The sequence below is a fragment of the Actinia tenebrosa genome, unplaced genomic scaffold (assembly GCF_029948245.1).
Source record: "Actinia tenebrosa isolate PJP-AT-01 unplaced genomic scaffold, QUT_ActTen_1.0 PGA_scaffold9__36_contigs__length_13948895, whole genome shotgun sequence".
Taxonomy (NCBI): domain Eukaryota; kingdom Metazoa; phylum Cnidaria; class Anthozoa; order Actiniaria; family Actiniidae; genus Actinia; species Actinia tenebrosa.
In genome coordinates, this window is record NW_028292586.1 from 766,917 (window position 1) to 790,399 (window position 23,483).

Genomic DNA, 23,483 nt, shown 5'->3' on the forward strand with positions numbered 1-23,483 from the left:
TGAGGCATTTTGATGAAATTTGATTACTTAGATTGACCACTTAATTTTAATTTTCACGCCATGGGATTGTCTTTTTTCATTTATGCATTTTTTCATTTCTTATCATTTTATCAACCTTGAATACCAAGCCTGAATACTGAGAAAGTTTGTTTTTGGGCTTCCTGTGTTTGGTCTACACATGCGCAGTACGTAGATACGTGGCAAGCAAAGAAGCGTCGAGCTGAAAAGTTGTAAATAATTCGACCAAAAAATATGAATATTTAGCTGCTTCGTCACTGTAAACTCCACACATCCTTCCTAGTTTATCTCCTAAACAATTCACGACCCATAACTATAAACAGACGCTCAGTACTTCGCGAAAGGGATGAAATTTCGCAGGAGAAATTTCGTGGTTTTCGTCCTTTTATTTCTTTCAGCACAAAACAAAGGTTAATATTTTTTCATTTTTCATTTTTAAAAATCTTATTATTTTGAATTTAACTTATTTTGCTGCCATTCTCTTGCAGCTGAAGAAATTCCAGCTAAAGAGGAGGTAAAAGAAGCTCAGGTGCGTGTTATTTGAAAATTTGAGCTTATTTTTAGTTATTTTAGTTTGAAATGTGTTTGCAAGAACTTTGACATTTATATTTTAAATTAAATTATATATATTATTACAACCATTACTCCCTGAGAGGGGCTTCTCTGTGAGGTTTGCTCCACATACACTATCAATACACTCAATCTTTACAACACACAACACTATACTCACATGTGGATTTTTATGGAGTAAAGGAAGCCGGTGAACTTGGAGAAAAATTTTGAATATCTAGACAGAGGCATATACAAGTTTTTTTCAGCCGAGATTAGAGTTCTACTCAGTTTTTTCACTTCCTGATTGTAATAGACCTCTTTACCTTTGGTCTAATGTTTCCCCACGTGTCATTCCCTAGAGTATTATTTCTGTGTCTGATGGTTGTGTATGAGAAGACACATGAATATGGATACAACCTAAACAAAAATCTTATTCTCAGTAGTATGACACATTGTCTGAAATGGAGAAACAATGCATCCAAGGTAAAAAGTTTGTGGACCACTTGCATTACATCAAATGCAGCTCAATTTGGAGAAACAAACAATAGGTTTCCAATTCTCAGGAGACTGAAATCGTTTTGTTTTGTCCTCCAAATTGAGCTGCTTTGACGCCACATGCAAGGGGTCTATTAGCACAGTATATTCTTTGTCTTAAAACTCTTTATTATTTTGTTTTCAGGAGAGTAATGTAGAACAAACAGCTGATACCACCAAGAACCAACAACAAGCTACACACATTGAACCAAAGACACGTGAATCTAGTGAAAATAGTGAACATAGTGAAGATTCTAAAAGTAAATTTGAACATGATATGAAACAAAGTACAGAAAATAAAGTTGTTAGGGATGATGTAAGGACTAGTGAAAGTTCTGGAGAACAAGTTGTGCAAAATGATGACAACCAACAGCAAGAATCTAGTAATACACAAGTTAAATCTGAAACTGATACTTTTGGAAATATAAATCAGCAAGGTGATCAAAACAGTGGTGCAAATCTGCAGAGTGGGAATAGTGAAGTTGTTAATGGCAGAGAAGATGTCAGACCAGTGGAAGAGGGACATGACACAGAGAATCTGAGAGATCTAGGAGATAAGAATGTTGTGAATGACGAGAAAATGGGAAATGAAAAGGTTGATAATGTTGGGATACAGGATGGAGGTTCTGTCAGTGATAATCGAGAACAAGGTTCACAGCAAGACAATGATAACAGTGAACAACAAGTTGTGAATGACGAGAAAATGGGAATTGAGAAACCTGCTGATAATGTGAAATCTGTAGAAAAAGGTCAAGAAAATGATAACAGTGAACAACAAGTTGTGAATGACGAGAAAATGGGAATTGAGAAATCTACTGATAATGTGGAATCTGTAGAAAAAGGTCAAGAAAATGATAACAGTGAACAACAAGTTGTGAATGACAAGAAAATGGAAAATGGGAAATCTCACGATAATGTCAGATCAGTAGAAAAAGATTCTGGCAATGGGAACCTGGTAGATCAAAGAGTAGACTCACAGGAACCAGCTTTATCAGAACAAATGAACTTAAAAAAATTGAAAGAAAACTTGAAAGATGGTAAAGTTGGGGTCAAAAGTAAAAAGAAGAACAAGAAAAAGAAAAGCAAAAAATCCGGGGGGGAAAAGAAAAAGAGTAAGAAAGATTCCCAATTAGAATATGAAGATGAGGATTATGAAGATGAATATTATGATGAATATGAAGATGTTGATGATGCCGAGCAAGGTGGTTATGTCAAACATACTGATTATTATGATGACGAGGCTAAAGGCATGATGGGTCCAGAAGGCTATAGAGATGATGAAGATGAAGATGCTCCCCCAACTCAAGGAACAACAGAAGAGCCAACAAACCCCCCTTTTGATGAAGAAAAAGTCCAAGAAATTCATGAAGAAGTGTCTGAAGAAATCAAGGAAATGGGTAAAGTTTGAGATTGATATTTATATATTAATATTAAATATTAAATATTTGATTTATATCACTGTTTTTAAATTGTTATATCATCACCATCATTTTAGTCATCATCACCATTCGTCATCATCATCATCATCATCATCATTATCATCATCATCATCAAAACCATCATCATCATTATCAATATTATCATATTTTATTTTTTCTTTGTTTTCTTATGTTATGACATTGTGGGCATATTAGTTTTTGACAGATCTTTTGTGCTATGGCCAAGAAATCACTGAATAATTTCTATGACTTGAATTCATAAGATTTTTTAGCAGTTATCGATTTGTTTCTTAATGTACCTTTAGAATGCATTGATTGTAAGACAGACAATAATTGGTGTCTGTTCCAAGTGGTATATCAAAAACACATTTTAGCCTGTCTGACGTAGCAACAGTAACTAGGAAGGAAAGGAAGAACAATGAATGCGAGATCAGTGTATTATAGTTAGGGATTGCTCATTAATTATGCCTGGGGGGAGGGGGCTGGAGGAAAAATCGAAAAAAACCTTGGAAAAATTCTCAACCCCCACAATTTTATCTAAAAAAATTTTTTGACCCCCCCCCCTCCTTGTGACCTTTTAGACATACCTTAATCATTTGTTTTTAAGTCAGCAAATACTATTAAAGCCCCCCTTGTTTGTGTGATTTTTTTTCAAAGCCCCCCCTACTTTTCCTCCAGCCCCTCCCCCCCAAGGCATAATTAATGAACAGCCCCTTATTAGTCAAATAGGGTTGTATATTTAGCAGTGTACTAGCATTAATGAAGAAAGGTACATAGTAGTATGTTGCATTGTCATGATCATGTTACAGTTTGAAGAATCCACGCTAGGTTGACGTTGACATGATCCCTGCTGTACAGCTAGTACCATTGATCATGATGTTACTTACTGGCCGATTCTTACTGGCTGTTCATCTATTGGCGTATTTTATTCTCATCATTAGATAGTACAGCTCCTACCTCAGGGCAAAAGAAAGCACTACTCAAGGAAGAAATTATAAAACTCAGAGGTGGAAAAAAATATGATTTTGTTTGAAATGTTTATGAAGAACTTGCCGAGAACAATATTAACTAATTTTGCAAATGCTAATCATATGCTGATCAAAAAAAACCTTTGTAAAAATATAATCTTCCTTGACTCTTTATTAACGTACATGTACAGCTGTATACCTTGTTATGTGTGCAGTTAAACTGGAATGATAACTACTGTAATGCATAGTAGATCTGATAATAATGTTTAAAAGTTAATTTTCATTAATACCGCTATTGTCATTGCCACACTCTGATCCAGAAAAAAGTCACAACAGGGAAATTGGACAACACAATGCCGTCAATCAAATAAACTGTTCAGTACTTTTACGTGACCCCTTTATGTACACTGTTAACAGAGGACCACAAGATTATCAGTTGAAATATCGTCAAGTGCCATCCTCTATAAACAATGTTGATTTCATTTGATCTTAATTTGATTTAATTAATATACCAAGCCTAAAACACAATGCATTTGGTTAACTAATTCAGGAGTAAAGCTCTACGAAATTGAATAACAATAACATGGCATAATGGCTTTGATTTGCTAATGATAGTAATTTGAATGCTTAATATTGCTAAATAGATAATAAGAGCAATAAACTAGAGCACAAATATTATTCCACGAAATGTTATGATGGTGTAGTATCCAGGGAAGTGTCCACTAAACTCAACAAATCATTCCCCACTCCCCCCCTCCCCCCCACATTGGTTGGACACACCCCTTGGTGTCATACTGCATTTATTAAACAGACGCATTAGGGGGGAGGGGTGTTGAACCGCCAATATGAGTCCATATGGAAAAATGCTTTAGTAAAAACAAAAATTTAGGAAAATTATTTTGTATTGGATATTTTCTAATTAGGGGGTCCATATTATTGTAATTTAGGGGTTCATTGAACCAAGCTCCCTGCAAACTCCCTCTAGATCTGTCCCTGAGATATGAATCATAATCTATGAATATATATGGAATGCATATTTTAGAATTTTCTGAAATATGTTTTGATATTTTGCAGAGGAAAATGAAGCCATGAAAGCAAAAAATGAGAAACTGAAAGGTTAGAACTGTTAAATTTCCCATTTAATGCATACCATTACTTGAATCAATCCTCATTGACCTGATCATAGCTTGGGTGTAACATCTCAGACAAAGAGTTCTGTTTTGTTTGCCACAATTGAGTTCAAGAGGCCCTAATAATTTATTATTTATTATTTATTTAAATCAATTAATTATTATTAATTATTAGTGATACATACCATCTGATAAATGCAGATAAAATTGCTATCCAGCAATAGTATAAAATCCAATGAGTTTCATACTACCAAATCATGCCACGTGGGAAGTGATGTAATGACAATTATTATGGAAATTTGTGAGCAAAGCATGAGCAAGCAAGGAATGAGAAGAGAGAGAGTTAGAGAGAACACAAGTTGATTTGTAACACCTTTATAATGGGGTGGAAAATAAATGCAAGTTTTAAAACTACAGCCATTGGGTATCCCCTGGATAGTGTTCATCTGGGCCTGGTAAGGTGGATAGCACTATCTGATAAATAAACCCTTATTCCAGTGGATAAGTCAATGATGGTTATCCAATAAATTTATCCACTGGTAAGATTTATCCGTTGCATAACGCTATCCACCCTTTGTACAACCTGGCACTGGTGGATAAGAATTTATTCTGGGTTCGGTTGTATGAAGCCTGGATAGCGCTATCCGACGGATAAATCTTATCCAGCTGATAAATTTATTGGACAACAAGCATCGACTTATCCACTGGATAGCACTATCCAGGCTTTGTACAACTGAGCCCAGAATAATAATTCGGTAATGAATAATTTAAAAAAAATTGATGTTTAAACTTTGTACAGAACAAGCTGGATATCTGGAATACAATGAAGCACAGAATCTCCTCAATCAGACTAAACCAAGCTACAGAAAGTAAGCAATGAAAAAAGCATACATAGATATACATGTATATTACTTATAGAAAGGTTTCCATGGTTTTATTTAATTCAAATAACAATCAACAAACACAAATTACGTCATTGTATGTCCATTATTGACATATCTTTTGAAATCTCTTGGCCCATTCCTGAGCCCCAGGAGAGTTGTTGCTTTGGCTGCAATTAGTTTGTTTTTCCTGGTAGAGAAAAGAAGGTGGCTTGTTATCAACTTCCACTTTCCCAACCAAATCTACCCCTGAAATTCATTCCTAATATGTCTCATTTTCATTTCTCATTTTCCTATTTTATTTTTTTTTCAATCTCATTTTCTTAATTCATTCCTAATGTCTTAGTTTAATTTCTCATTTTCCTATTTTCATTTTTTTTCAATCTCATTTTCTTAATTCATTCCTTATGTCTTATTTTCATTTCTCATTTTCCTATTTTCTTTTTTTTTCAATCTCATTTTCTTAATTCATTCCTAATATGTCTCATTTTCATTTCTCATTTTCTTACTTTTCTTATCTTTTTTTATTTCAATCTCATTTTCTTATTTCATTTCTTCATTCCACCAGAGCTTACAAGCTTTTAGAAGAAGCAGCAGTGGTTCATAATTATACTAAAGCCAAGGAGATGGTTGTTTTTGCATACCTGGTAGGTTGATCATACTTATAGCAGGAGAAAAATCTTGGGGGAGGGGGGAGGGGGGGAGGGGGAGACGATGGTATATGCAGCAATTATAGTTATTAAAGCAGTATTTAAATTCAGATGGTCAAATGGAGTTAATGATATGAAGCTTATTGCTTTTGTCTTGCTGTTTAGTTTGGTGACTATCTTCCAAGAAATTTTTCTAAAGCACATGAAATATTTCAAGAATTAGCCAACATGGGGTCTCCAGTTGGACAACAGGTAAGAAGGAATGGATGGATGGGGGATGGATGGATAGAGGAATGGATGAATCGATGAAGGAGGGAAGGAAGGAAGGAAGGGAGGGAGAGAGGGAGAGAGGGAGGGAGGGAGGAAGGGAGGGAGAGGAAGGAAGGAAGGAAGGAAGGAAGGAAGGAAGGAAGGAAGGAAGGAAGGAAGGAAGGAAGGAAGGAAGGAGTAGAAGATATTGAAAATTATGATGCAATTTATTCACAACTTCTAATAAATTAAATAAACAAACCAACATATCTACTCTACTCTATTCTAGTCTAAACATTCAGGATTTACATTTATTTCAATCCCTACCTCTTGGAATTGTCCAGGTTCTCAACCAGGACAGAGGTTTTACCAAAAGGTTGAATTCAATGACTTATTAATTAATTCAAAAAAAAAATTGTTGTAGGGTCTTGGCTTCATGTATGCAGCTGGTGTACATGTCAACTCTAGTCAAGCCAAAGCCTTGGTCTACTACATGTTTGCGGCATTAGGTGGAGACGTTAAAGCACAAATGGCTCTGGTAAGTATTGGTTAATAACTGCCCTTGGACAGACAGACACCTATGAGAGAGACAGATACTGGCAAGACTGATGAACAGACTGATAGACAGACAGTGACAAAAGATGGGCATAATAATATGGATCATGGACAATAGAACCATCTCACAGAACTTAAATGGAGAAGAAAAAAGTGAACAGAAAAAATATTAACCATTTTAATGGTATCAAAAATCTTCTTGATCAAGTATGCTTACTTTTAATTTTGTTGTTATGTTAAAGGCATATCGCTACTGGTCTGGAGTTGGTGTTCAATCAGCTTGTGAAACAGCACTTACTCATTATAGGAAGGTCTCCAACAAAGGTATTCAAAGTCCTTCCATTTATCCCAACAATCCATCCATTTATCCATTGATTTGTCCATCCATTTACCCACCCATCCGTCCCATTAAAACCTGCCTCCATCTCATCCATCCATCCATCCATGCATTCTTACCATCCATCCATCCATCCATCCATTCATCCATCCATGCATCCATCCATCCATGCATCCATCCACCTACCCACCCACCCATCCATCCATCCATCCCATCCATTGATCCATCCATTGATCCACCCACTCATTCATTCCTGCCATCCCACTAGTCTTCCTTCCTTCCTTCAGTCATCCCATTCAATCCCATTTATTTATTCTTTATCACAGTTGCTGAGGATGTATCATTGACTGGTGGTCCAGCCGTACAGAGAATAAGACTAATAGATGAAGATGAACAGGTATTTGGCCTACAAGCCCTAGAGACCTAAGGGAACCTAACAAACAACAGATTTTATACAATTTCATGCTCACTGAACAAATGCTAGACTTTTCAATATGAAGTGAAATACTACAAATGTAGTGATCCAACAATTCTTTCTAGTATGCATACAAAATAGGATACAAACTTCCTCTCAATGCTGTAGTCATAGGTAATTTCCAAAAAATTGACTTGAGAGAGGGAGAGGGTGCTAATACACTGCATGCTGTTCTACGAGAATGCCCCATGTCATGTAAACTGCTAATGTACTGCTTCATGTGAGTAGAGTTGCTTGTTGGTTCTCTCCTGTGCTTTGAGGGTGTTATCGGAGGTCTCTAGTTTAGTTTCGAATATATTTCAATTTTGAATGTTTACTGTCTGTTTATTAGGGAGGAAATAATGCAGTGCTTGATGATGATTTGATTCAATACTATCAATTCCTGGCAGACAAAGGTGATGTTCAAGCCCAGGTAGGATTTCAGAATGTTCAGGGCCCTTTGTACGAAGGGTGGATAGTGCTATCCGTAGGATAAATCCTGATCCAGTGGATAAATTGATGCTGTTATCTAATAAATTTATCCACTGGATAAGGATTTATCCATCAGATAGCACTATCCAGGCTTCCTACAACTGGGCCCTGGTTAAAATCCTTTTTTTTTTCATGTACAGAATGTGTAGAGATAACTTTTTTTCCAATCAGTAGTTACACCATTACAGACTTGTTTACAAGTTTAGCCTTGTTCAAGAGCAAATCATTCCTAAAAGTCATTTGTAATGTATAGAAGTGCATATATATTTATATGGATAAATGAGTCTGTGGTCATCAAAATCAGCACTTATGCATTAAATGGGAAAGAGGATAAATATGCATTTTTCTATTAAGGGTAGATCTACCATTCATTCCTTACCGTCGTTTGCATTACTACGCGGCCACCCTAGACACAAATCGAGTCGTGTAGTTCGCAATAGACTGCCGTCAATCATTCATGTTGACGCCATTTATACACATTTGGATCAGTGAGTTGGCTTTTCTATCAAACTTTCTCAGTCAGAGTAAAATCCTGAAAGCGATTGCAAAGAGTTTGAGCACATCCAAGTAGAATGAGGTGACGTTTGATTGACGGCAGTCTATTGCAAACTACACGATGTGATTTGTGTCTGGGTTGGCCGTGTAGTAATGCAAACAGCAGTAATAAAATCATTCAAATAAAACCAACTGTTATTTTTAGGTTGGCTTGGGTCAGCTGCATTTTCAGGGAGGACGAGGAGTGGAAGTTGACCATGAGGTGTAATGTATTAAAAGAAGCCCATCCATAGAAGTATGCAGTGGTTTCCACTAGTTTTCCCTAAACTTGAATCTTTCATTAGCTAAGTCTGAGTGCAAACCATGAAATGTGTAGTTCGAAAAATTATCCATACCCCCCCTCCCCCCCCATGGAAGAATTTTTTTAAGACACCCCCCTACCGTCCGGAAATTCAAATTTTCTTCCATACAAACTCTGTAATTTTTGTTCTTTCTCTGACCCCCCTACTCTTCGGAAATTTCCAAATTCCTCAGTGGGGTGGGGTGGGTATGGATGATTTCTGGAACCTACACAATGTATTAAAAGAAGCCCATCCATAGAAGTATGCGAATACATTAAATGTGATCACACTTTTGCACGTCATGCTATAAGTCTTTACTTCCGAAGACTAACATATATTTTCTCTCTACTGAGTCGTGAAACTTTTAGAGACCATGCAGATATGCATGCATGCATATTAAGTGGTTTACACTAGTTTTCTCTAAAATTGAATCTTTCATTAGCTAAGAGTGCAAACCATATATACATGAAATAGCACAAAATAAATAGCATCAAACCCATGTATTTAAAGGTGATGGTAAAGTACCTATATTTAACGTCGGTAGTTCCTTCAGTTGAAATTCAACTGCTATCAATGGAAGCCGACGGTGCGCACTTTACCCCCTCTCTCCATCAATGCTCTGTTTAAAGAGTATTTAAAGCTGAAGCTACACGGATTAGAGAGAAGTCGAAACACACGTGGAGATCTTAAGTATTGAACCATGGACCTCAAGCTTTGATGGTCGCGCACTAACCAACTGAGCTACGCTTGCTCCTGCAGCTATGCCTGCTCATTTGTTATGCTTTATTTGTACTGATTAGTTAGTAGTATTTCATGGATATACCATTTCGTTTGTATGGTAATTGTAATCCTGTATTTAGTATGATAATAGTAATGATAATTCCGTGTTACTTGGACAGAGAGCACACAGGTATTTTCAACAAGCTGCAGATGCTGGGAACTCTAATGCTATGGCTTTTCTTGGCAAGGTAATAGTTGGTTATTGTCTGGCTGTTTTATTATATTTTTTATTATTATTATTACAGAAGGGGAACCTGGGGGAGGGGTGTTAAATACCACAAATCCATAGAGGAAAAAACACCAAAAATCAAGAATCTGTAAAGGAAATAGAAAAAAATCTCTCAGCCCACTCGTCATTCCCTTGAGGATCATTTCTTTGTTTACTTGAGAAGATATGTTTATAATAATATTAATATGATCTAAATGATCTTATTCTCAATAAAATTTCACATTGGTCTGAATTGGGAATAAAGATTGTTTTGTTTTTCATTTCATTTTATTTTGTTTTGGCAATGCTATGGGGTCCAAAAGGGAATATAGTATGAATTAGTTTTTCGGTTTATTCATTTTCCATTTCATTTCACTTCCAGATGTATTCAGAGGGGGGTCATGATATCAAGCAAGACAACGAGACAGCATTCAAGTGGTTTAAAAAGGCTGCAGACAAGGTAGGAGCAAGTGATGCTTTGTATGATAATCATATCTGTTAATTATTCAATTTATTGATCAAGGGTGAAAATCAAGGATGGTGTAGTGATAGTACACTCACCTCACACTTCTGGGTTCTTGGGTTCAATTCCTGGTCTTGCTGTCTCGTGAGTATGTAGTAGTAGGCAAAATGATGGTGTAGGCCAACTTCAATAGATGAAAAACAATACGTAGGTGAAACTGTTTCATCTCATGTGAGAGGATTTGGTTGGGTCTCTCTCGCTCCCTTGACTAAAGGCTTTTTCAAATCACCACTGAAATGCTTGATTGTTGTTGTTGTTGTTGTTGTTTTCAGGGGAATCCAATTGGTCAGAGTGGTCTTGGACTGATGTACATGTTGGGTAGAGGTGTAGAAAAGGTAATAAAATCCAAATCAATTCCAATAAAACTTAAAATAGGCAAAGAACCTGTTGAATTATTTGTTTCCCGGTTCAACCCTGTATGCTATCCTAATTTGAAGGCATTGTTTTTTTACACCGAATTTGCAGCTTTTATCCAATGGTTTTTATTTTATTATAAATGACTAGCGATTCTATTTCGAAGTTTTGCAACAACAAAAAAAAATATGCAAAATTAAAAAAAAAATGTTTTGGGTCGTGCGCTGGTTGAAGTCCTGTGAAGCCGGTCAACGACAAAGGTCTTTCAAAGGACTGTATACATCATGTGTCTATAGGTGACTCTGTGGATCGTCACAGATCTTTACGATTAATTTTCCTCCATTTAGATGGTATTAAGATAAATTGGATATTATTTGGATTTGACTGAAATGGATTGCAAGTGATTGGGCCTCAGTCAGTGACTGGATCTTGAATCACAAAAAAAGTTTTGAATTTTCACCTTTTGAATGGCCATGGATAATCTTAATGTATAGCAAAAACATGCTAAGCTTCTAAAACTTGTTTTCCTCTTGTAAAATGCCCGAATTTTGAGTGTTTTTTAAATTTGGAAAATCCGGAACCGTACATAGCTGGAATGGACTGGACATCGGTTGGCTGGATCGTACGGAACATAGACGTTTTTTTTTACGCCGAATTTGCAGCTGTTATCCTATGATTTTTATTTTATTATGAATAACTATTGATTCTATTCTGAAATTTTACAAAAAAAATGCAACTACTATGCTAGCAATTCATCTTAAATCATAAGCTGCATTGGTGATAGAGTAGAAATACTATAAGTGTGTAACATAAATACCACTAAATAGTAGAGCTAAATTATGCTAATCCTATTGTTTTCTCTTGTTTAATTAGCACTCTTTACTACTAAATAGTGCAAAGTGTTGCACACTTTTAGTGTTTGTACTCTAATAATTCTTTAATTAATATGTAGCTTGTAAAGTCCGGCTCTGGTTGTAATGTAAAGCACATTTGGAACAATGTGAAATGAGCTATAATAACTCCTTGGGGGGGGGGGGGGGGGGTTCATTTTACATTGTGGAAAAGAGAATGGATTCTGCCATCCCACCAAATCACTACTTACAGTGTACATGACGCTATCCCAGAATATTTGGGTAACAATTTGCACATTCATATTCATTTTTTCCCCATTCACCATGAAAAGGTTATTCATTATTTGTGTATTTTTTTGTCCAGAATTATGAGAAAGCTTTTCAGTATTTTAAGATGGCTGCTGAACAAGGTTGGGTGGATGGACATCTCCAGATAGGAACCATGTACTACCGTAAGTACACCGTCATAATCTTACAATAAGAACATGCGTATGAAACGACTGAAGATGAGGGCCAATGGGCCTTTTACAACTTCAAGTTGTGTAAAATGAACCAGCTCAACTAGAAGCGATGGACAGCTAGTTTCTAGTTGAACTGACTCATTTTTTACGCGACTTGAAGTTGTGAAAGGCCCATTGGCCCTCATCTTCAGTCATTCCATATAAGGCTCGTAATTTACCTATTACACATGTTCTTATACGATTTCCGAGCCATCCCACACGGCTTACAGCCTCATCTATCATAGTCTTACAATGGTATTGGTAATGGTCTGACTTTAGTTTTTGATTCAAAAAATCATTCCTTCATAAGTGGTTGGGTTATGAAGGGTGATGCAGTGGTATTGCACTTATCTCTCGCCTCTCGGGTCATTGAATTTTTGTTTAAAAGTTGTAGCCAATTGAAAGAGGGATTCTAAGGAGGTTTGAATGTAACACAGGGAAGACTGGGTTCTCATGTGTCATAGAGTTTGATAGGTCTCTTCTTTAGGGCAAGGGTTTTAATGTGTGCTAAAAATAAAAATCTAAGTTATTATGTGTTTCTTTCATTTGCTGCTTGCCACTTTGTCTTCCAATTTTTCTTTATTTTCTTCCTTCTCTGTCACTTCTGTCACTCTTATCAGTCTTGCTATTCCTTTTTTCTTACAGATGGTCTTGGTGTTAGGAGAGACTACAAAATGGCCATCAAGTTCTTCAATCTCGCTTCTCAGTCAGGTAAAACAACACTTAAATCTTCAGCCAATTCACTGAACCCTTAATGAAGTTTCTACCAGAGAATTATTTTGCAGAGAGCAGGCCTAAGGTGGCTTGGAAGGGCAGATTCAGGGGTGCATGGTCACTAGTCACCCCTACCCCATGAAACAAAATGCGTTTAACTGAAAAAACAACAACTGATAAACTCTCACTCATTTTACTTGAAGCACTCAATTTTATTTTACATCAATTTGAGATGACATATTTTTACCATTTTTCTGCCTTTTATGGGTTACCTGTGGTATTATTGCAAGGTACAGTCAACCCCCCTTGGAAAAGAGTGCTATATAAAATCATAAGTCATCGTATATACATGTACTGATTTTGTTTTCTCGTGTTCAGGTCATGTGTTGGCTTTCTATAACCTTGCTGTAATGCACGCCTCTGGCACAGGTGTCATGCGGTCTTGTCACACAGCTACAGAGGTAATGTACTGTTTAGTAATCATGTACTTTATGACATGACCAGTTTACCTGTGCTGGTCCGCGGTCATGGTTTATTGGGAAAACTGATATTTTGGGGTGCAACCTCCTACCTTGCCATGCCTGCACCATCGTCTACATAGCAACTTCAGTAAAGTTGTATATAGGGCTAACCTCAAGTTTCACCTTTCAAATATTAGTCGTGTATTTTTTTGATGTATTATTTGAATAAAGTATCATCATACGTCGTGCATCATCATCATCATGCATCATCATCATACTTCATCATGCATCATCATCATCATGCATCATCATCATCAGTCATCATCATACATCATCATCATACATCATCATACATCATCATCATCAGTCATCATCATACATCATCATCATACATCATCATCATGCATCATCATCATTATTATCATAAAATGTCTCAAACTACAATTTCTTAACAAGCACATCCATCATCATGTGTCACAATTTATGCAAGGATTGTAATTTTTTCCTCCATTGTTAGCTTTTTAAAAATGTAGCAGAGCGTGGCCGTACAGCTAAGTTACTAATGGAAGCGCATGAGGCATACAAACAAGGACAGGTTGATACAGCTCTCTTGAAGTACGCTATGCTGGCTGAACTGGGATATGAGGTGGCACAGAGTAATGTGGCTTACATCCTTGACCATGGTATATATTACTTTTATAATATAACTGTTATAAATCTCTTTTTCTGATTGAACTGGGAAATGAGGTGGCACAGAGTAATGTGGCTTACATCCTTGACCATGGTATATATTACTTTTATAAAATAACTGTTGTAAATCTCGTTTTCTGATAGGTGGGGGCGGGTTCTCAATGAGAGCACACGGTTTCAAGCATACAGAATGCGTCTCAAACAAACTCTCGTGAGAACTTTTTTTTCTACTAAAAAGGCTCACCATGATCTTTAACTAAAACTACTTTATGTTTGAAGGATTGTCTTCTATTTTGAACAAATCTGAAACAAACTCACGTGCCTTGCTTTATTGGACTAGAGCTGCAATACAAGGTAAGCCAAAGATATATAATATATTATTTACAAGACATTCAGGATTTTTTGAATGGTTATTAACCTTGAAGTAGCTCACTAAAGTCAGTGATTTTGACTTTTGGTACCATAATTGTTAGGGGATGAACAAAATCCTTACTGAGGAGGGGTTGGTTGGTTGGGTTAGCAACCTCCTGAACCCTCCCCCCCTCTCGAAATAGGACTAAAAAATTGAGGCCTAACTGCCAGAAGATGTTATTACACCATTTCTGAGTCAGTGATTGAAATTTCCATATTTTTATTGTAGGTAACACCCAGGCAAGAGTTAAGGTCGGTGATTACCATTACTATGGTTACGGCACGGAAGTAGACTATGAGATGGCTGCCTTCCATTACAGATTGGCCTCTGAACAGCAACATAGTGCCCAGGCCATGTTCAACTTGGGTTATATGCATGAGAGGGGATTGGGAATGAGACAGGTCAGTTTTAAGTGCTTCACATTTGGCTAAGTTCCAATTATTTTTCCTATTTGTAACCATTCCTTTGAGTATTATTTCTTTCTTTACTGAAAACTTTCAAATTAAGGCATTTTTTCCCATTCAAGACTGCATGAGATTCTAAGTAAATAAGAAGGAAAATTCTTATGCTATCTTGCTTGACATTTCCTTGAGTATTATTTCTTTATTCTATAGGATATTCATCTAGCCAAACGCTTTTACGACATGGCTGCACAAACCAATCCTGATGCCCAGGCTCCAGTTGCACTTGCTCTGCTGAAACTGGGCGTTCTTTTTTTCTGGGAATGGGCACGAGAGGTAAGAGAAGTAAGACAACTGTTGCTAAATAACCAAACAAAAGAAAGTGTGAAAGGGATTCTGGTAGCTGTAGTAAATGATGCTATTATGGGTTTCATAACAGCCATGTATGAGGGAAAAAACATTAGAATCTTTCTCTTTGGGGACATAAAATCTCTTATTAATTTGTGCTTTGATTTCAGAATTACGATTTCTGGAACAGAATTGACTTGAACAAGCAGTTTGGACAAGACTGGGATATTTATCTTGTGACAATCTTAGCACTTATATTCGGCATGGCGGTATTTATACGAAGACGATAAAAAAAATTGATGTCATTTTTATGTGCAGCTAAATCTTCCAGGCATTGACCACAACAACTCTTAGAAAGCTAACCAATCATGAGTGAAAACTGAAGCCAATCGAGAGAGAGCAGAATATTGAAGTGAGCCAATCACCTTGTTTCAATCCCACAAGCTGTCGACAACATCTAAATTGTCTGTTAGAAACAGCAATTCCTCTATTGAGAACGCACCCTTTTTAAAAACGTACAGCTGTACAGCACCACACATTTCTTAATATATAATTAAAATAAAATGAATTTCAGCGACGCTTTAAAAAAATCTTCAATTACTAAGAAAACTTTTTTCGTAAAAATAATTTTCAGAGAGGACCTTCATTGAGCAGACATCAGACAAGGCCCCGAAGGTGTACCTGTTTATTAGAGGTTCCCTCCTCATTGGCTTTAGTTGTTGTGCTTTGTTTCCACTGTATAAAATGATTGGTTAAGTTGCTGAGTGATCCTTGGTTAAAGTGTCCACACAGTTAAACATTGTATTGTACCACACATCGTTTTTACTCTCTTCCATTTCAAGAGTATATTTCATTTACGACAACACTCTTCCTAATTTAAGTAATTTTTAATAAAAATTATGTAGCTTGACTATTACATGTTAAACATTCTTATATTTATTGCAACTGAACAGTTTTTATTATACACCCACTCTGATTGGTGGAGAATCGTGCTGTATTAGCGAACAGAGCACAGCAAAGAAATGTAAAAAAACATTGAAAAAATACAACAGACTTTTGCTTTCTATATAATAAAAAGGTATAAAACAGATTTCCCCCTATTCTGAGTGGATAACCAAGAATAGGGGCCAACATCGGAAATGTTTTGAGAAGAGAGAGAAATTTTGAATGATCTTATTCAGGCTATTATTAAAAATAAATTTCTACAAAAATACAAAGTTCATTCAAACCTATAAATTTCTACAAAAATCCAAATTTCATTCCAAACCTGTGACAAAACTAAATTCTAGGATAAAAAAAATTACTTGAGCCTCCATGGGAGCCTTCCCCCCTTCCCTCCCTGATCTAAAACATTGAGCATTGGGAAACAGTGTTTACCTATGAACTATCAATAATGGATTCTACTACGTCATCGGTCTATGTCGCTAGTAAGTCACGTGAGATATGCGAGCGCACCTTCACATTCAGTTGCTTGCCACCCTTCGTTGCATTCGGATGAAAGAAAATGGCGCGCAAACGCCAACAGACCGAACTGGGGGAAAAACGAACAGAAAATGAAGAAGAAATTGAGCTGCTCGGAGAAGAAGAATCCTCAAAGGAAGAAGAGAATGAGGAGGGAAAGACACCAAAGAATACCAGCGACACGCTGGAAAACACACTGGGAAACCTAAACAAGAACATGGAAATCATGGCGGAGTCGATGACTTCGATGCACAAAGCCATGAAAAGAATGGCGGAAACTCAGGATAAAAGTTTACCAAAGAGGAGGAAAGTCGAAATGTCTGACTTAGACATCGATTCAAGCATAGAATCGGAAAATTCCGATGTAGACAGCGACTCGCTACTGAAAGAAAGCCCAGAGACCAAAAAGGGCGGGAAAAACGACCCAAAAGACGACCTACTAGATAGCATCGCGAATGAGCTTGATGCAGATGAAAAAATTGGACCTGATGTGTCTGATAAGCTTGCTAACATAGTAAACAAGCGATGGTCGGAAAAATTAAATTCAGAAAAGCTTTCTGATAAGCTTAAAAAACATGCCCGACCCGGGAATCTAAAAAATCTGGTGGTACCAAGAGTTAACCCAGAGATATGGTCAAACATGAATCACCATATTAAACGAGAGGACCTTAGGAGAGCCAATACTCAAAACACTGTCGCTAAGGTCGGATCTATTCTAGCAAAGTGCACCGACATTTTGCTGAAAGCTCGAAATGACAGCAAGAAAGAGCTAGACATCGATGAAATGATCGGATTACATACCGATGCGATAGCCATCTTGGGACACACACAATACGAACTGTCAATGGCACGAAGAGATGCCATAAAACCCAGCTTGAAAAAAGAATATGCTGGGCTATGTTCACAAAATATCCCTGTCACAAGCCTGCTTTTTGGAGACGAACTCCAACAACAACTAAACAACATAAAAGCATCAAACAGGATCACACAAACAGCGGCGGGCGAACACAGAGAACGAAACACGTTCCGAAGGGATAGCTGGAAGCAAAAGCAGTCAGACAATTATTTCAAAAGATCCTATCAGTCCCAATACAGAGGGAAATACCGAGGAAACCCAAAAAACTCGAGATTCCCCTCCTACAAGAGAAAGGAGGGGGGAAAGAACTAAGCATGGACGACATACAGGTCAGTAATTTTGAAATCAACCTTGATAATATAAAGCAGTACTTGAATACTAAAGTTGACCGCTTTAAAGTGGGAAGGATAAGAGAATCCTACCATTTGTGGGAAAAACTTACCTCAGACTCTGAGGTTCTGAATACCGTTAAAGGTCAGACTATTGAGTTCACCAGGACCCCTTATCAGGCCAGAGCGCCTACTCAGAAAAAATTCAGTGTTGAAGAGAGACATATTGCTGGGTCAGAGATTAAAAAATTACTAGATAAACAAGTTATCCAGCTATCAGATAATGAGATAATCAGATAATGAACCGTATGATACTTAACCTCAAAAAACTTAACGAGTCTGTTATGTATCATCATTTCAAAATGGATACATTATGGTCGGTTATCAGAATGATGAAACAGAATTGTTTCATGGCATCCATAGATATCAAGGATGCTTACTATTCAGTCCCTGTGAACCCTAACGACCAAAAATACCTAAAGTTTGAATTTGACGACCAGTTATATAAATATACATGCTTTCCTAATGGCTTAGCACTGTGCCCTAGAAAGTTCACAAAACTACTCAAACCAGTATACTGCCACTTGAGGGAGAAAGGACACCTTTCATCAGGAGATATTGATGATTCCTATCTACAAGGCGATAGTTATCAGGAATGTCTGGCCAATGTTGTAGACACCATAAAATTATTTGACGAATTAGGCTTCGTTGTGCACCCAGAAAAATCTGTGTTCATACCCAGTCAAGTCATTACATTCCTGGGTTTTGTTCTAGACTCTAGTAATATGACAATTAAGCTTACCCCTGAAAAAGCGGAAAAATTAAAGAACTGCTGTCAGGAGGTCATTAGCACAGCTAGACCTACCATCAGGACCATTGCAAAACTCTTGGGTCTTATGACAGCGAGCTTCCCTGGGGTTAGATATGGCCCACTTTACTACAGGAGACTAGACAGGGAAAAAACAAGGGCACTTTCAATGCACAGAGATTTTGATAGAAAAATGACTTTGTCATTGTATACTAAAGTTCACATTAAATGGTGGATAGACTCTATACACACCTCATTTAATATCATCAATCATGGGGACCCCCATATTACACTTTATACAGATGCCTCAAAAATTGGTTGGGGCTGTGATTGCCAAGGAATAGCTACAGGGGGACCATGGAGCCCAGAGGAGGCTGGAAAGCACATCAATTATCTAGAAATGTTAGCCATCAAACTGGCTCTAGAATCTTTTGAAAATAAAGTTAGTCACAAACATGTCAAACTGATGGTTGATAATATGACAGCTGTCACCATCCTTAGTAATATGGGCTCAAGTCATTCATGGGAACTGAATGAACTTAATATAGAGATATGGGAATGGTGCATTAAAAGAGAGATTTGGTTGACACTAGCACATGTTCCAGGTGTCAACAATGTAATAGCTGACCGAGAGTCCAGATTGAAGAGAAGAGAGATTGAATGGACTCTTAATCAAACGTTATTTGAGGAAGGCTCTAAAAGATTATCAGTAAAACCACAGAATCGACTTATTTGCCTCACGGCTTAATTATAGACTCAAACAATACGTCTCATACAAACCTGACCCAGGGGCAATAGCAGTAGATGCATTCACCATGCAGTGGTCCCAGTACTTATTTTATGCTTTCCCACCTTTCAGCATAATCATGAGGACTCTTCAAAAGATACAACAGGATCAAGCAACAGGACTACTCGTAGTACCATATTGGCCAACCCAAACTTGGTGGCCATTACTAACAAGAATGTTAATACAAGAACCATTAATACTACCCAAAAAGAAGGACACACTGTTCCTTCCTCAGGACCTCAAAGCTATCCATCCACTTCACAAGCACATGACGCTACTTATTTGCCACTTATCAGGGAACATTTACAGAGTCAAGGAGTTTCACCATCAGCTTCCGAAATCATTATGCAGTCCTGGAGAACTAGCACAAGGAATCAATACAAATCTTACATCAATAAATGGATTGCATACTGTAGTAAATGGGAAGTTAATCCAGTTTCACCACCTATAGCCAAAGGGATCAACTTTCTCACTGAATTGTACAATAATGGACTAGGCTATAGTGCACTAAACACTGCTAGAAGTGCAATGTCAACTATTATTATCCTAGAAGGAAACAAGTCATTTGGGGATCACCCACTTGTCACCAGACTGCTAAAAGGTGCATTCAATACCAGACCAACACTCCCCAAATACAAAGTAGTGTGGGATGTTAATGTAGTCCTGGACCACTTAAAGACTCTGCACCCCCCAAAGAGCCTGTCATTAAAGGCCTTGTCACTCAAATTAACCATGTTGTTGGCTTTATTATCAGGGCAACGCTGCCAGACACTTCATGCTTTAAACGCAAAGGACATGTACATCACTGAAAATAATGTTGAGTTTGTTATTTCTGACTTAAACAACTAAACCTGGAAAACAAAGAACCAAGCTAGAATTCCAGTCTTATGACAAAGACCCAAGTCTCTGTGTGGTCAGGTACCTGTCTGAATACCTGACTAGAACCAGCAACATAAGAAAGGACCAGAAGTTACTGATAAGTTACCAAAAACCACATAAAGCGATCTCAAAAGATACAGTTGGGAGATGGCTTAAGATGGTCTTAAAATGTGCAGGAATAGATACATCAATCTTTGGAGCTCATAGTACTCGAGCAGCATCAACCTCAGCAGCAGAGGTCCACAAGGTCCCAATTACAACCATTATGGAATGTGCTGGGTGGACCTCTGAAAATACCTTCATGATGTTTTACAAAAAGCCAATAATGGAAACAAAGGGGAACTTTGGGAAAGAACTTCTGGAAGCCTTGAATAGATGAAAAAGTACTTGTCCTCTATTACAATGAGAAATAAGATACAAATTGTTAAAGAACTGTTAAAGAACAATTAATATATTCAGAATCAGAATACATGTAGAATCAGATTCAGAATGTCTTCTTGCTAAGGGTTGATTGTAAGTATGAAAGAACTGTTAATGAACAATTGTTATAATCCAAATCAGATTCAGTATCAGAATGAGAATCAGATTCAAAATCTCTTCTTTCTAAGGGTCTCTGCTTGTAAGGATAGGCCATAATATTACACATCTTGCATTTCTGACCAGTTATAGCCCAATGTTGTTGATACATTTGACTATGTTTAGTAAACTGCTGTGGTTAAGAAAGTATATGCTTGCTTTAAAAGGAATACAGTTACAAGTTGCTGTAAAAATTGATACGATGGCACAGCAAATAAACTGTTACATTGTTACATTGACTCTGGTCACATGCTTTCAAGTCTCACGTGACTTACTAGCGACATAGACCGATGACGTAGTAGAATAGGAAAATTAAACGAGACTTACCTGGAAGTTGAAGTTTGATTGAGATTCTACAAGTCATCGGTCGGGAGCTAGGGAGTCACGTGCCCACCCTTACATGATAACATTGGTTAATACATTGGAGTAAAGTTACTTCTATACCCTACCCAATATATGTGACCAGTAAGTATTTTTAAAGTCTGAATGTGAAGGTGCGCTCGCATATCTCACGTGACTCCCTAGCTCCCGACCGATGACTTGTAGAATCTCAATCAAACTTCAACTTCCAGGTAAGTCTCGTTTAATTTTCCTATTATGAGAGAAAATTTGAACGTCCTACCTATCAGTCACTTGTCAGTCAATGACTCATTTTTTATTCTTTTCTGAGTACTTGTCCATCCATTCATAGCGTTCCTTCTGCCTGAACATTCCCATGTAACTTGGGTTGTTTGATGTCATGTTCCATTTTGAGATGTCTGCCCATCTGCCTGGCTCATTTCTCTCTACAAATTCATAACATTTCTTGACCAGCCTCGCACCACTATTCACTTCACTTTGGAGTGCACTTGGGACAGCTATATCAGATGTTATCACTGGATTGGGTGTGCTCCAACTCCAGTATACCCAGTCATTTGGATATTGGTGATTAGCCTGAGTAGTTTTTGGGATAGTAGCATATTTAATCTTGTGTCTGTTTTTCTTGACTTGATTTTTACTCAGACCGTCGTGGTCTTCCACATATAGCAGATTTTGCTGTGGAGGCATCTTGTGGTGAACAAGATTGATCCTTCCAACCTTGGAAGTATCATTCTTGGCAAAGTGTACGTGTGCACACACTGCAAAATTGGAGTCATTAGGATCTTCTAACAAAAATAATCCCATTGGATTACCAGCATATGGTCCTTCCTGTAATGTTTTTAGCTTGTAATCAAGAACAGTGAAGTTTAGTATTGTCATGAAATTCTGTGTTGTGGAGGTATCCAGTAATCTTGTTTTCATTAGTTCCTCTTCCTCGTGTTCGAAGATTGTTAGTGAGCAAAATTTGAAGAAGCCAGGATCAGGAAAGAGAGTCACTTGATGACCATTATTGAAGTGGAACTGAAGAGTTAGCGGGGTTATTTGCTCTTCACTCGTAGTTACCACTTTTGGGGACGGTTGAGGTAGTGTACGATAACACATCTTCAATTTCTCATCCATATTTTCCCATTCGTCCTTTAATTTCTCAAGCAATTTTTCGTCTTGGTTTAGAGTCAAAAAGCAAGGGGTAAAGTAGCCCCCATATGTAAGCTCGTTGTGCGCACAGGCAGTTTGGATAGTCACTGTGCAGCCATTTTGATTCCAAGGTCCTTCTTCTAGCTTGTTCAACGCTTGGAGATCTTGAGCTATGATTCCAGAGTAACAACTATCCAAGATAATGATAAGGTGCTTCTTTTTCTTCTCCCCTTGGCTGTTCGTTGACTTTGACTTTACGGCTGCAATCCATGGTCTCAACAAGCCATAAAGACCGCTGTAACCAAAGTGGTGAAGACATAGCTCTCCACCTTTGATAGGGACGTCTTGTAGTTTCTTGGCAAATTCATCTGCAATATTGTCACGTTGAGTATCGAAATTAAGGTTAGGTGTAGACGATTTTCCTGAGCTGTCACCTTTAGGGTCAAAACCATGTCCTGTGTAGTACCAAATCACATATTCTGGGAGCTCTGGTTTGAATGTGTTACGCATGGCAGCGAAGCTGTTGGAAAACGCTAACTTAATCAATGCTTCGTATTCAGTGTCCTTCAGGAATATTTCTCCATCAGTCTTGTAATAGGCATAGAATTCTTGGTTTAGTGCATTGATTTTCGCTAACCACTTGCGTACCAGATTAAAATCTGCTCTTGTGTTAGTATCATCTTTTCCAGGGTTGTCGAAGCCTAAGTCCAGTAGTTCAGGCGAAGGAAGAAGACCGCACCGTGGATGTTTTTCCATTTTTTCTGTCGACTCTTTGTCCTGCTTTTCACGTTCAGCTACCTTTTTTTGATATCTTTTATCCATGATTCACCAAGGAATTTGCTAGTATCGAAGCTTTCTTTCTCAAAAATGAGGCAGAACTTTTCGTGTGATACTGGAGACCTCGTGTCAACAGGGTGTAGAGGCTATTTCGCGAGACTCAAAACGACATCCCGAAA

The 23,483-nt window shown here is 37.4% G+C and overlaps 4 protein-coding genes across 6 annotated transcripts; 3 read left to right on the plus strand and 1 right to left on the minus strand.

The window, feature by feature from the left end:
- Positions 1–194: 194 nt before the first annotated feature.
- LOC116287554 (protein sel-1 homolog 1) lies at positions 195–16,247 on the plus strand. 2 transcript variants are annotated; one of them, XM_089025081.1, is made up of 24 exons: positions 195–428; positions 507–547; positions 1,250–2,501; positions 3,485–3,550; positions 4,586–4,627; positions 5,441–5,510; positions 6,091–6,169; positions 6,338–6,424; positions 6,846–6,959; positions 7,219–7,300; positions 7,640–7,710; positions 8,120–8,200; positions 8,960–9,016; positions 9,995–10,063; positions 10,466–10,543; positions 10,879–10,941; positions 12,176–12,263; positions 12,957–13,022; positions 13,404–13,486; positions 14,004–14,169; positions 14,456–14,530; positions 14,817–14,989; positions 15,203–15,325; positions 15,508–16,247. In XM_089025081.1, the coding sequence occupies exons 1-24, from the start codon at positions 365–367 to the stop codon at positions 15,625–15,627; spliced, it is 3,210 nt and encodes a 1,069-aa protein (XP_088881207.1). In that variant the 5' UTR covers positions 195–364; the 3' UTR covers positions 15,628–16,247. The 2 variants fall into 2 exon arrangements, with proteins under 2 accessions (XP_088881207.1, XP_088881208.1); XM_089025082.1 differs by lacking the exon at positions 3,485–3,550.
- Positions 15,212–23,436, minus strand: LOC116287555 (uncharacterized). Of its 2 annotated transcripts, none has more exons than XM_089025101.1 (2): positions 21,656–23,436; positions 15,212–15,349 (listed from the first exon to the last, which is right to left on the minus strand). In XM_089025101.1, exon 1 carries the CDS (start codon positions 23,347–23,349, stop codon positions 21,682–21,684), a length of 1,668 nt encoding a protein of 555 aa, XP_088881227.1. In that variant the 5' UTR covers positions 23,350–23,436; the 3' UTR covers positions 15,212–15,349; positions 21,656–21,681. The 2 variants fall into 2 exon arrangements, with proteins under 2 accessions (XP_088881227.1, XP_088881226.1); XM_089025100.1 differs by lacking the exon at positions 15,212–15,349 and adding an exon at positions 16,206–20,851.
- LOC148904431 (uncharacterized) lies at positions 16,842–18,045 on the plus strand. Its single transcript, XM_089024960.1, has one exon. It carries the CDS (start codon positions 16,842–16,844, stop codon positions 17,964–17,966), a length of 1,125 nt encoding a protein of 374 aa, XP_088881086.1. The 3' UTR covers positions 17,967–18,045.
- LOC148904432 (uncharacterized) lies at positions 18,346–20,836 on the plus strand. Its single transcript, XM_089024961.1, has 3 exons — positions 18,346–19,500; positions 19,651–20,399; positions 20,497–20,836. The coding sequence occupies exons 1-3, from the start codon at positions 18,346–18,348 to the stop codon at positions 20,834–20,836; spliced, it is 2,244 nt and encodes a 747-aa protein (XP_088881087.1).
- Positions 23,437–23,483: the final 47 nt, after the last annotated feature.